Raw genomic sequence first — 13,436 nt, forward strand, 5'->3', positions numbered from 1 at the left:
GACGTTTCCATTAAGGTATTTATCTCGGATGGTGGTTGTATCACGAAATTATATCCTATGGGATTCACTTCAAATTGAAATGTCTAGATATATTCCTTTCACCAAGAAAGGGAATGGTAGAAAGTGATTAAAGAGGTAAGCTTTCAAAAATGCTTGCATTGCACAGTTTTTATATGATTCAAATGAGGAAATGGCATCCCTATTTATACATGAGTTCTTCTCTTTACAACCAGTGATTACCTTTTGATCAAACGGTGGAAGTTTGATCTCTTTACCTACCACTTACCTATTAATTACAATATACATTTCTGTTATATATTTGGAATATTCTAGAGTCTCTTAAAAAACCCTAGACACAAGATGTTTCTGGAATTCATGGTTCCACAAGCCAACTCCAAGCTAACTCATGGGCTATCTTGGCTTATTTTTTTTGGGTATGTTGAGCTTGAAAACCGCTAAATCCATTCATGTTATATGCTTGGAATATTCTGTAGTCTTTTATGAGAAAAATCGTCCAAAAAGTCATAAATTTATTGCACTTTTGCCAATTCAATCCTAAACCTTTTAATTGTGTTAATTGAGTCATAAACCTTTTAAGTGTACCAATTGAAAATTAAACATTTTCACTTTTTGACAATTAAGTCTATCCAGCCGGAAATCGGTATCATTGCCAGCACTAACATGAATAATTTTTATAATATTTTAATATTTTTTCGATTTTTTTTTTAAAAAAATTCTCTTTCTCTTTCTCTTTTTTTTTTCTCTTCTTCCTCAGGTCGGTGAGGTTGGCCTCCCCTTGGGGGGCGAGGCTCGACCCCGCCCTCACTGGTGGTCGGCAAGGGCGAGCTTCGCTAGAGGCCGGCGAGGTTAAAGGAAGAAGGGCAGAAAAAAAGAAAGAGAAAGAAAAGAAAAAAAGGAAATTTAAAAAAAAATCAAAAATGATTAAAATATTATTAAAAATTATCGAAGAGCGACACCGCGTAGGATGACCAGTGTCTAAGTCAATAATTTCCGGCCAAAATTGACTGGATGGACTCAATTTATAAAAAGTTATTATGTTTAGAACTTAATTGATACAATTAAAAAGTTTAAGACTGAATTGGCAAAAACGCGATAGGTTTAGAACCTTTTTGACAATTTTCCAGTCTCTTAAGAGACCCTAAATACAAGAAGATTCTACTAGGGATATGCAAAACGGACCACCCAAATCGGAAACCGCCTAGACCAGACCCGGCCGATTTGGTCCGGTTCTCGAGAGTGTCGATACGATTCCCGATTCCAAAGGAAACCGAATCGACTACATGTACTTTTTTTTATTTCTTCAAAAAAATTATTAAAATGTAAACTAAACCCTAAGTGAAACTCATTTTTTTATTCGTCTTTTCAATATGAAGATCATTACATACATATCATTTAATTCAACACGAAAAGATGACATCAAATAGTGGGGAAAAAAGAGTGATCAATTCCATTGGACCGGACTAGACCGATCCGGTCCCCGATTCCCAATTGTGGGAACCGATTCTTAGAACCGGACCGAACCAGGAATCAATCACCCCTAGATTCTAGACTTCATGGTTCTCATGGGCCAACTCGGGCTATCTTCGCATTTTTTTTGGGTCTGTTGGGCTTGGAAAACCCCTGACCCGTGACAGTAGCCTGCTCAAGTCCCTTAGGAGATAAAAGTCCCGTGGAAAATTTTTAGCTGTATTTCTCTACTGGGCGATACAAAAATGATTTCCTTGTCAGACATTATGATAGGCCCAGTAAATGGTAAAATCAGAGAGTCATAGATGAGTTTATTTCTCGGACGTCGCCCACTTTGATGTTTCCCAATTCACACCTGGAATCAAACACATCTAACTTGCCCAACAAGAGAGTCGAGTACACTCGCGAATTGTGCCTGTACTTGCAGCGCATGCGATGTGATTATGAGAACTGAGGTCCTTGCTCCCCATGGAATTTGTAAGTCCAGAATTAACAACAATGAAAGCCAGTTGCAGAATAAATAATGCACAAATGCTTAATCTAATGAAGTTTACAACCCTCGGCAGAAAGGAGTTCCATGAGTAACTCCTGCTCGAGCTCGGAACATCACAAAGACAGATGGAACAGGGAACAGAACACTCCTTAGCATAGAGCAGCACAGCCAAGCAGAGATGGAGGACCTGAGAGTGACTGAAAAGGCGCAACTTGCCTCCTACCCAAAGCATATCAATCAGGAATCCAACCCAAAGATTATGGAAAGATCACGTGAACATGTGAAAATTCCGGATGAGAATATCCTCATTCTTCATGATCGTCCAGTGCGCTATAGATCAACCTGGGAGGAACATTCGTGTTCTAGCATCAGGCCACGGCTTGAAGATTTCAAAGGAATAAAAAAACATGAATAGTTCATAGGCAAGCAGCCTTTCACTTTCGGCATACCAAAATAAGGAGAGGAAGAGCAGCATTACTAAATAGCCCAGCTTAAAAAGCCTTTTCTTCTTTTCCCACTTGAGCATGTTGTATATCTCTGTAACATCTACCAAGTGCTGTTTCTGAGTGTACCTAACAACAGTCACAGATCAGAGCCAGCCATCACCAAATTATTACATGCAGATAGCTTCACTGGCAAGGTAAACAGATAATCAACAATCAGCTCAGACAACAAGATGCTTTTATATCTTCATTTACACACAAGTTTGCATTTAGATGTACTAGTCAATAACCAAGTTGCATCACGATAATTTAAAGCCCTTGTGTAGTATCCGCCATTGAATAAAGCTAAACATAGTTAACAGAAGAGGTTTGACTATCTAATTAACAACTATCCTTCAGATAAGTCAGAGCTAGGACATGTCCGTTTAAGTCTTGACATAAAAAAGGTCTCGCATTTGCAATGACGGCCAAAGAGCATCATCATGCTCAGAATAATCGAATTTCAGCTGCGGGGCAAGAGTCACAGGGATCATTAACTTGGGCCGAATGAATTAGTGCAAGCCATCAATTTAAGCATCTGTTTGGTCATTGAACATGTTACAAATCTCCAGGAAATTAAAAAGCTCTGGCTAGTATATATGATTAAAAATACTGTCCTCACTGGACATCAAAACAGGCTGCCAGCATTTCTTGAGAGAGAATCATCCAAATCATAGAAAGCACTGCTAGTTTGGCTTCAAATACACAACATAACGCCATAAAAGGAGGAATAAACTGAACTCACAGTGTCACATTGTAATAGAGGTATGGAACACACAACAGGGCCATAACCCAATGTCCTGTCAAGAGATAAAACAACAACAAGACTCCCTGTCCAATAAACTCTGGTAAGATCACCGCATTAATCCGCGATGCAGAATCATAAGGGTTTATGTAATCGAACTCCAGGTCTGCCAAGCACATGAGCTGCAAGTAATCACGAGAGTTAGACCTCATCACTTGTAAACATAAAAAGTTGAACGAAGAATACGTAAAAACCAGAATTCCTTTGTAAGAGCAGCAAAAGGCCGCCACGGTTCGCAGTTTGTTCATAATTACAACCCATTGAACTGCAAAGTCAAAGGGCTCCATACAGAAAACCAAAGGGCCTATGCCTGCACACGACACGGATCGAAACGCGTCGTTATTGGATCGCGGCACTTCTTACGGAGGATCCCATTTACAGTGAGGATCGACAGCTCCGGAAACAAAAAGACGGAGAGGCAAATGAAACCCCGCTTCGGGAAGCAAAAGCTTCCACAATGAAGCAAAAAAACAAAGGAAAAAAGCAGCTTTTGGCCATCATCGAAAAGGGATTCAGACACGATACGTAGCACAGAGTCATCTGCTTCTCAATCCATCATCGACCACCCTTCTAATCTCAACGTCCGATCACCCTCCAACGGCAAAGTTTCCACTTTGAGATGCTTCATACCAAAATTAAACACTACCCATATTTGGGTCGGCTCAAAGATGAGGGGAAAGTACAGGGAGGGGTCAATCGCGACTTCGAATTGAACAACACACTGCGATTCGACTTCAACAACCTGATCAAGAAAGGTGGGTAACTCTGACGGACAAGAGAGTTGGGGAGCTAGGGTTTCGGTGGCGTGGGGGCTAACCTGGTAAATAACGACGACTACGAGGGCGACGGCGGCGAAGAAGGAGACCAGCCACCCGAAGAGATCCTCCATGATCCCTGCTTGCTCGCTCGAGCTCTCCCCTGACCTCGTCTTCCTCTCTCGCAAGTTCAGCTCAAAATTTACAGAGCCGGAGAGAGAGAGAGAAGGGCAGCGAGCTCTGCAAGTTGACTGTTGACTTTTGAGGGAGGTGCGGAAGAGGAAGTGAGAGAGGGCGTGCACGGAGGAACCAATCCAAGGGCTCGTCTTCAAACGGAGAAGGAAATGAAGGTGTACCATATCCCAAGGCAAATATATATATATATATATATATATATATATATATTAAAAATTCTAAATTTATCATGAAAATACAATTGAGTTATAAAACTTTCAAAAACTGTAATCAAGTTTTAAAACTTATCACGAAAGCATAATTGAATCCTAGAACTTTTAAAAAGTGCAATCAAATTCTAAAACTTGTCAAGTTGGTGTAATCAAGTCCTTCAAACTTTTATTTTGGTCAAAGTAACATTTCGTTCATTTCCACAAAATACAAGAGAAAAACAATATAGTTCAATTGCAAATCAAGATAAATCCCAGACAACAGATAACAAGATAAATCATCAGAACAAGGTAAATGTCATCCGCTCAAAGAGCAATTCTACGACCTATTCAAACCGAACTCCACGGTCAATCACCAAATCCGTCTTTAGTAATGAGCACATACTAAGATCACCATCTATTGCTATAGCATTGTCATCGCTATTCAGAGTAACAAGATTAAACGAACACAGATCTGACACGTGTGAGAGAAAAACCTTCACAGTGCTCATTCGGTCTCCCCCAACGAAACTTGAGGGATGTGAAACCTTCATATCATACACACAAAAATCCCCAAATCTAGAGCATATCGAGATAGAAATCTTCTCGAAATGGAAGAGAAAAGCTTTTAGATCTATACACAATCAGAAGAGAAAAGCTCTATGAAACATGAGCAAAGCGAAAAAAAAAAAAGGAACAAAGAACCAAATCATCCAAAGAAAAAGGAAAAAAAGGGGAGGGAGGCCAGGAGAGATACATAGCTCAAACCCTCCACTCCACGGAGGTTGAAAAAGAAAATTGTGTGAAGATGCGAAGGAGAGGAGAAAACCCTAGGGAATAGAAGAGAAAAGCGATTATCCAGTTTTAGGACATGATAAACGGAAAATACTAACAAGTTTTATAACTTGATTGTACTTTTTAAAAAGCTTCAGAACTCAATTGCACTTTTATGACAAGTTTTAAAATTTTATTACACTATATGAAAATTTTAGTATTCAATTGCACTTTCTTAATTTTAAGTGCCCTTATTTCAAAAAGAAAGATTTTTATTGGATGTCTCCGAAGAGACCCAAAAAGAAAGAATGAAAGAAAGAAAATGGAGTTTTATCTTTCTCATTTTTAACATTTTTGGAAAATACCAAAAACATATCTGATATATTATTTTTTGGTCGGACATATCTGATATTTCACTGCACAACAAAAAACATATCCCTACTTTTTTGAAACTACAAATTTATTACTTCAACTCAGCATATTTGTGCATTTATTTTGCAAGATTGTCATTCCCCTCTATTCGGAAATGGCCCTACTCTTTTATTCATGATCACTCATACCTAAACTCTAGCCAACCGCGCAAAGTGGCGACGACAAGGCGGTCCCCAGACGGAGAAGGTGGCGATCGGCCTTCGAGGAGGGCAGGGGGGGGGGGGGAATTTTTGTTGAGAGACGGGGTTTTTTGGGTGGTGCGAGGCTAGAGTTTTTTAGGCTTTTAGACAGGGGAGGGATATCAAAGTAGTTTTAGTTGTGCTGCCAGGCAGCAAACTTGTAGTTCAAACAGAGGTATGTTTTTCGGTATTCGGATGAAAATTCAAGCATGCTTTTGGTATTTTCCTCCACTCCGTTAGTCTGAGAAAGATAGGACCGGGTTTTTACGTGCATAACTTCTTAGGGATCTCCACTTCCACCTAGCGAGGTTACAGCGACAGACCCGTCCAGTAGACAATTGATGCTTCATTGGCGCATTAAACCGGACAAGTCCACCGACGAGTGATATAAGTCCCGGCCCATCCAAGTCATGTCTATTTTAAAGGGTTTTTTGTCCTAAGCAAAAAGAAAGTGGAGAGCTCAAGCACAATTTTTAGACGTTTCGTTTCATATTAAAGTCAAATCAAGTAAGTTGCTACAGTATTTCTATTTCGACTTTTTGCATTTTGCAATTTTTTTGGCGCTCGCAATTTCGACTTTATTTAGCATGAAACATAAAAAAATCTTTCTAAATCCAAATATCGATACGTATGACGGTCTATAGTTTTTGATTATTTTTTCAAAATTGTCATGGAATAATTCTTTATCAACTGATAGTCTAGTCACGAGTAACGTAAGAAGTATGAACAAAAACTATTTAGATACGATAGTATAGGACTCATGAGTTTCATGCCCAACATCATCAATCATATGAAAAACACGTCATGGCTCCCAGAAGAGAAGAGAGAGAAATACATCCAATCTCTCAGAGCCATTGACCTCGAAAATTTGCAAACACGAACTCGATTCATGTGAACCCAATTCAATCTAAAAACCTTGATCTCATTTGTCTCACGGGTAATTCGCCCCGATTCGCAATTCGCGCGTCGTTGGGCACGTGCCGACTACATGACTTCTCGTACATCTACTGAACCGAGGGGCTGATCTATAGGAGGAAGTCCATCAGATGGGTCAGTGCTAATGGGGAGCATGCCCCCATTTTGGCTTCTTCAGAGCCACAGGAACTGGAGGACGTGGAGCGCTTGCTGCAGAGGAAGAAGTTCCTTGACCCCAAGTTTATCAGCTTCTCCTCTGGCCTTAGACCTGCATGATGCATTGTAAAAGTACCAACTCCTTATGCAATTTCAGTGCCTAATCCAAGTTCCGGGAGGCACAAATGGAAAGTAAAATAGAGAGCATCGATTTGGTAGATGGATATAAATATCACATTGAAAGATATTTAACATTCGTGTGCCGCAAGATATAAAAGAAACGACATTGGTTTTTGCTTATCGGATTTTGATAATTTGATTTGATTTTGTTGACTGTAGGGGTGAACATAGATTCTAGGTAGATCCTGTAGCCGGACTGGACCGATTCTACTCAACCGGTTCCGGTCCAGTTTTCGGTTCCAAATTTTTGGAACCTGCTATTATCGGCCCAATTTTAGGTGCAAAATCGGACCAAGAAACCCAAATTCCCTCTTTTTAGTTTTACCTTTCATCTTGTATTCTCGTTGTTTCCACTTCTGATTCTTATAAATAATGGGATGTTTTACTAAAGTTGTCATTTCAAGAAATAAAAAAAAATGAAACAAAAAAAAAGGATTAGTGACAAGGTCGGTTCTATGGTCTACATAACAGGTTGCAGATTCTAAAAGCTAAGAATTGATGTTGATGGGATAGGTTCTATGTTCCATGTTTGAAATATACTCGTCCTAGAATTGCTCGACCCTAATTACCTGGAGGGAGGGTTGTTAAGGGAAGGATTAGGGGTGGGCAGTTTTCGGTCTGATCCGGTCTAATCCAGGAATCCAAAATCGGACCGGGAGGATCGGTTTTTAGTTTATAGGATAGGGGACCGGCTAGTCTTGAGACCGTGAACCGATTTTAACGGGACCAATCACTTATTGATAAAGGCAAGAGGAAATTGGAAAAATTAGATTAGGCTTTCTATTTTTTTCAAAAATTTTAAAAAGTAAATAAATAAATATATATATATGAAAAATTAGAAATATAAATATTTATCGGTCCGGTTCGGCCCCCATCCTAGAATCGGGAACCAGACCACTTGAAAACCGGTTTCATTTTTAGGAATCGGGAACCGGACCAATATTCCCGAGAATTGGATCAAACCGATCTGTTCGGTCCGGTCTTGTTCCGATTTGGGCGGTCCATCTTGCTCACCTCATAGAGGCTAGGTCCACATTTTTTTTTTTGGGTTCGAGGAAATTCCAGGTCAGCATAATAATATTAACATAGAAAATTTTCGTGGATTTTAAGAATGAAAAAAGCTGGTGAGGTGAGAACTCACACTCCAAGCTGAAGGGCGAGTAGTGAAGCTCGAAGCAGCGAGGGTCGCTCGCTCTCAGCAATGGCCGCCTCTTCTCCTTCCCGTACGCCTCCACGCTCGCCCTCACCAGGTCGCCCACGCTATTCTCCGCCGCCATCACCACCTGCACCGGCCCCAGGCTCCGCTCCACCGTCACGTTCAGCAGCAGCCTCGCCGGTCCCCCCGCTGCCGCCTCGGGGGCCGCAGACGGAAGCCAGGGCGGCAGCGCGAGCCTCCAGGGGACGGAGATGAGGCCGCCCCGGCGGCGGACCAGGTCGGCGTGGCCCTCCGGCGGGAAGGTCTGCAGGGACCAGTCCGAGGGCACCCGGGCCGGGGGAGCGCGGGCGGCGGGGCGGCGGCGGGTGGTCGGGTGGGGTGAGCGGTGATTCATGATAACTATGTTGTAGAGAGAGAGAGAGAGAGAGATGGCGACGGAGATAGAGAAAAGATCAGCAAGCGAGGTTTGTTTTTGGACGTTAATGGAGGGATAGAGAGACAGCGCGAAGCTTCGTGGAAGGCTGGCGGGACGTTCAAACTGCCCCTCGTGATGCCGCTTTGTCGTAGGAATAATAGTACAAACTATCAGTTTCGTGATTTTAACCATCAAGTTCAAATAGAGTTTAAATTAAGGAATAATTACTCAAATGGTCCCTGAGCTTTATCTTAATATATAATTTAATCTCTCAACTTTTAATTTGTTCAGTATGGTCCCTGAACTTTTGGTAAATATTCAATATAGTCCCTGAACTAGATAATCCAAGGGCTGGATTGAATCCAGGAATGTAATAATTCTTGGACTAAATTGAACATTTACAAAAAATTTAGGGATCATATTGAACAAATTAAAAGTTCAGGGAGCACATTGTACATTAAGTTAAAGTTCAACGACCACATTGAACAAATTAACAGTTCATGAATCACATTGCATATTGGGTCAAAGTTCAAAAACTATTTGTATCATTTTCCCTTAAATTAATGCTCGAATATTAGTCGATTTTTCTAATGTATTCCATCCCTTTATAAATCCATTTTGTTAAATCGGTTTTACTCGTTTCAAGTATATTGTTATGTGATATACTAATTCACGAACCGAAAAGATTCGTTTGATCTTGTTGAACAACAATTGATATTTTGCCTAAAAAGAGATACAAACCGACCTATTGGGGAGTCTATATGTTAGGACTTTAACAAGGATTGAAATTGTGGGGGCACTACATTGCTCACTTTATTATGCATTTTGACTTTTAGAATGACAAAATTAAGGATTTATTAATAGGGTTAATATCACAAAAAATTTCAAATTGGTACACCTGTGACAAATTTACCTCAAACTAATTTTTTTATCACCAAAAACCCTAAACCGATACACCCGTTATAAATTTACCCTCTGTTAGTTTCTATTAAATTTTACAGTCAAATTACTGAGTTGGATGACATGTGAAGTTGACAAGTGTACTAGTTTTGGGTTTTGGCCTTCGTTCATCATAAGTGTACCGGTTTGTGATTTTTCGTTATATTAATCCAATTTAACGGAAACTAACGTAGGGTAAATTTGTCACAAATGTACCGATTTGAGATTTTTCGTGGTATTAACCCTTATTGATACGAATTACTCTGATTTTTTGGTGGGTTTGTCATGTTCTTTTGGTTGTCTCAAAGTAAAAAAGAAAGTAACAAAACGAATTCCTAGGTTCAGGCAAGAAATAAACAAAAGGAACCGAAAAAGAGAAAAAGAAAAAGAAGGGTTAATTAAAAAAAAAAGCATAAACTTTAGGTTGGGTGACAATTCTAGTCTGAACTTTTTTTTATCTTGTAAAAAAGCACCAACTTTAGGTTGAATGACAATTGTGGCCCCAACTTTTTTCTGTCTCATAAAAAATCACCAACTTTCACCCTTATCTCAAATCTGGCCCTCCCATTGACTTTCTGTCTGAAGTCACCATTGTTTGAGAAAAAAGGGTTATGGTGGTGAGCTTGGCAGATCTTGTGCATAACGTCTGTCGACGGACGGTGGTCTACAGCTTCAGATTACGCCAGAGAGATTTAATCTGAAGATATTTTTTATTTGCCGATGAAGTGAAGGAGACGAACAGTTTTACTGTTATTCTTCAAGCTATGGCTTAGAAAATAAGACAATAAATAGTGCTTTAAATCCAGTCAACAAGCCACGTGAATTTATTGCTGAGGTGGAACAATCAAGTTGGATAATCAATGATTCTAAGTTAATGAAAGCCAGATTTGAGATTTAAGTGAAAGTTGGTACTTTTTTACAAGACAAAAAAAGGTTGAGGTCAGAATTGTCACTCGACCTAAAGTTGGTATTTTTTTACAAGACAAAAAAAAGGTTAGGGCCAGAATTATCACTCAACCTAAAGTTGATACTTTTTTTTGGAATTAGACTGAAAAAGAAAGGAGAAACCTGAGCACAATATAAAGTTCCTCCTTTTTTACTATTCTTTCACTTCTCGTGTGAAAACACATCATAGATATTAATCCAATACATTGAAGTTCATCTAACCTGTCCTTTGCCAAACCCGACCGACCATTTCAATGCCGTCCAACATCATAGCAATAGGGTGGACTCTCACACGCTTTAGCTATACAATGCAACGAATACACGCACTTCTTATGTACATAGCCGGTACGCTGAATCAATGCTCGAATCAAATGGCATCATTCACAAGTTGAACCGGAGGACCCCATCAGAGGAGCTGGTCGTACGTATGCTGAATTATGAAAGGTTACATCGAACAGCAATAGCAGTTAGAGTAGCATGACAAAAAAATTATGCTGCTCCAACACTGGAAGGATGTCGGGTTAGTCTTGTTGCGAGCAGATAATGATTCTCCAGAGCTTATGAGCCCTTCTCATGATTTTCGCGAGCTTTCGAGCTATGAAAGTTGTAAACAAGAAGAAAAGAGGCGGACTCGGTGGAGAGCTGGTCCTCACTGTTGCTGCTTTATCGGATACAAAAGAAGCCGAGAATCCGCTGTTATCGAGACCAGTAGTGGTTCTTCGCAGATAAAAGCTTCGGCTACCCACATCGCCGAGAAGCTTTGATTTATCCAGACCTATACAGCACACGACATTCCAAATTAGATTCCATATGTTCTTTCTGTAGAGCAGAGACCCTGACTAATGGAAGATGTTCATCACAGTGTCACCCTGTGGATTTACCAATTATGGTCCAACTTTTTCATGATATATCTACGGTTTTTCACAGAACCACAGGGAAGTTATAGAACGTTCAAAGATTCTGCAGAACCAGAGAGGCAGTAACTAAGAAAGTGTGTTCTCTATGTTTCCTTTTGAAGGCAACTGGTTTGCTATGTGCTTAATTTGAGATTCCGACTGTTCAATACTCCCCAAAAAGTCATAACACGACTGCACGTTGATTTAGTTGGCTTGGCTCTCATCATGAATCAAGCATACCATCACGGAATATCCAAGAACATCACAAATTGCACAACTAGTGCCAGCAGAATCATAGATGTACCAGATTCCCAAAATTCCTACACGCCACCATAAGGAGTACTGAACAACGAGATTCTGGACTTACTCTGAAGGCTGAAATAGGAATGGTGCAGCTCGAAGCCGGTCGAGCGATCCCGATCAATCTTGGGCATTCGCCTTTCTTCCTTATACTTGTTCATAACGAGTTTGATTGTGTCCTCCACACTGGAACCCAATTTGACCATCATCCTGATAGGCCCTACACTCCCTTCCACGGTTACATTTACCACCACCTTGGCCTCCTTATTGTATCCCTACACACATCCAAAAGTTCCAAAAAGATTTAGATTTTATTTTGCACACACAGAAAGAGCAACTTCAGATCCATAACTAAGAAAAACTGGAAAAGCTGAAACCAAAGATCCCCCTCCACAGCTTCTAGACTTGTCCCTCAGTAATCAATTAAAGCTACGCAAGTTTTTGATCTTAAGGCCGACAATTGATCTTACGCATTTACCTGCAATCAATCTACTTGAGTCACTCTATGCAACAAGTGAATCACACACAGCAATGTCTATATATGTGGTTTGATAGCTCATCTAGAAATTCCAGAAATAGGTCAATCCCTAGTTCATGCGAACCGAAACGTTTGGTTTTGCTGCTATGTCTAGGCGCATGTCATCTAGTATCAGGGGATAAGGATGGGTTCGTTTCTTCCAGCACCTGCTTTTGCTCGAAGGAATCAACTAATTCCCTTCGATAGCTAAAACAGAACTTGACCGATCATTATACAGATTAAACTTGAGCAGCCAAAGATTCAAACCCCATTAGCTAGACAAGTCAGAGCAGATAGATCAAACGAAACAACCCAATAACCCATCAAAAGCCATCTCTGAAAATCCGAACACGACAGTTCCAAATCAAGAACAGCACGGAAAAGTTCGCAACTTTTACCTCCAATCCGCCGGGAGAAGAACTACCCATCAAAGAAGGAGACGAGGCAAGCACGTCCGTGCAGCTCAGGGGGCTGAACAGAGCCCCGTCGTTCGAGCTCACGCTCTGCCTCAGATCGCCCGGGCCGTCCCCGACCAGATCTTCCGCACTGTTCCATAGCGAGGGCTCGGAGGAGCACCTCTCGAGCCTCTTCGCCGGCCTCAGGTGCTTGAACGAAGACCGCCGGGCAGCGGGTGGCGACGGCTGCGGCGGCCTGCTACTCCGGCCGCCGCCGGAGACCGCCGCCTGTCGCCGATGAGCCCGCCTCTCCGACATGCGAGAAAGAGCAAAAAAGGTTTGAGGGGGTTGTGGGCGGTTCTTTTTCCCCGTCGGTTGCGTGCGGTTTTGGCAGTCGAAAGAGGGATGGAGTGAACATTAAGGAAGGAAGAAGAAGGAGAAGAAGGAAGCAGAAATTCTTTGGCCGGTTTTATGGTGACGAAATCAACGGTTCTTGTCGTGTGGGCCTTGTCCGAATTCGCCAATCTGTGTGCGGGAAAACGTGAAAGTTGACGGGTAGTTCCTAACTTCCCAATTGGAGATTTCTTCTTGAGGCAAGTCAAAGGAGTGTGTGTCCTTATGTGATTCGTCATTATTTTTTTTTTTGCTATTTCTTCTATTAAAGAAAACAAAAAGGAATAAGTGCAGTATATAGTCCTAAAATTTATCACGAAGGTGTAATTAAGTCATAAAGTTTTCAAAAAATACAATCAAGTCTTAAAATTTATCATGAAAGTGCGGTCGATTCTAAAACTTTCGAAAATTACAATTGAGTCATAAAACTTATTATGA

General features: G+C 40.8%; 3 protein-coding genes across 4 annotated transcripts; all 3 read right to left on the minus strand.

Moving 5' to 3' along the window:
* Positions 1–1,929: 1,929 nt before the first annotated feature.
* Positions 1,930–4,374, minus strand: LOC115686455 (protein cornichon homolog 4-like). The gene is made up of 4 exons (XM_030611755.2): positions 4,086–4,374; positions 3,209–3,390; positions 2,431–2,553; positions 1,930–2,323 (listed from the first exon to the last, which is right to left on the minus strand). Exons 1-4 carry the CDS (start codon positions 4,155–4,157, stop codon positions 2,287–2,289), a joined length of 414 nt encoding a protein of 137 aa, XP_030467615.1. The 5' UTR covers positions 4,158–4,374; the 3' UTR covers positions 1,930–2,286.
* A 2,318-nt stretch (positions 4,375–6,692) lies between these two features.
* Positions 6,693–8,687, minus strand: LOC115686502 (uncharacterized protein At4g22758-like). The gene is made up of 2 exons (XM_056317909.1): positions 8,184–8,687; positions 6,693–6,974 (listed from the first exon to the last, which is right to left on the minus strand). The coding sequence occupies exons 1-2, from the start codon at positions 8,590–8,592 to the stop codon at positions 6,817–6,819; spliced, it is 567 nt and encodes a 188-aa protein (XP_056173884.1). The 5' UTR covers positions 8,593–8,687; the 3' UTR covers positions 6,693–6,816.
* A 1,999-nt stretch (positions 8,688–10,686) lies between these two features.
* Positions 10,687–13,107, minus strand: LOC130139824 (uncharacterized protein At4g22758-like). Of its 2 annotated transcripts, none has more exons than XM_056317539.1 (3): positions 12,603–13,107; positions 11,761–11,968; positions 10,687–11,272 (listed from the first exon to the last, which is right to left on the minus strand). In XM_056317539.1, exons 1-3 carry the CDS (start codon positions 12,921–12,923, stop codon positions 11,019–11,021), a joined length of 783 nt encoding a protein of 260 aa, XP_056173514.1. In that variant the 5' UTR covers positions 12,924–13,107; the 3' UTR covers positions 10,687–11,018. The 2 variants fall into 2 exon arrangements, with proteins under 2 accessions (XP_056173514.1, XP_056173515.1); XM_056317540.1 differs by having other exon boundaries at positions 12,609–13,104.
* Between the last annotated feature and the right edge of the window lie 329 nt (positions 13,108–13,436).

Source organism: Syzygium oleosum, unplaced genomic scaffold, assembly GCF_021117445.2.
Source record: "Syzygium oleosum isolate NSW1041296 unplaced genomic scaffold, Sole_v2.1 Sole_v2.14, whole genome shotgun sequence".
NCBI lineage: Eukaryota > Viridiplantae > Streptophyta > Magnoliopsida > Myrtales > Myrtaceae > Syzygium > Syzygium oleosum.

Bases quoted from the DNA above. Each gene is read 5' to 3' on its own strand.
- LOC115686502 (XM_056317909.1), bottom strand. From the start codon at position 8,592: ATGAATCACCGCTCACCCCACCCGACCACCCGCCGCCGCCCCGCCGCC. The intron at 6,975-8,183 runs GTGAGTTCTCAC...TGCATCATGCAG, and splicing joins CTCGCCCTTCAGCTTGGAGT to GTCTAAGGCCAGAGGAGAAG.
- LOC115686455 (XM_030611755.2), bottom strand. From the start codon at position 4,157: ATGGAGGATCTCTTCGGGTGGCTGGTCTCCTTCTTCGCCGCCGTCGCC. The intron at 3,391-4,085 runs GTTAGCCCCCAC...GATTACTTGCAG, and splicing joins TAGTCGTCGTTATTTACCAG to CTCATGTGCTTGGCAGACCT. The intron at 2,554-3,208 runs GTGAGTTCAGTT...GACTGTTGTTAG, and splicing joins CTCTATTACAATGTGACACT to GTACACTCAGAAACAGCACT.
- LOC130139824 (XM_056317539.1), bottom strand. From the start codon at position 12,923: ATGTCGGAGAGGCGGGCTCATCGGCGACAGGCGGCGGTCTCCGGCGGC. The intron at 11,969-12,602 runs GTTGCGAACTTT...GGATGTGTGTAG, and splicing joins CCGGCGGATTGGAGGTAAAA to GGATACAATAAGGAGGCCAA. The intron at 11,273-11,760 runs GTAAGTCCAGAA...TGTGCTGTATAG, and splicing joins TTCCTATTTCAGCCTTCAGA to GTCTGGATAAATCAAAGCTT.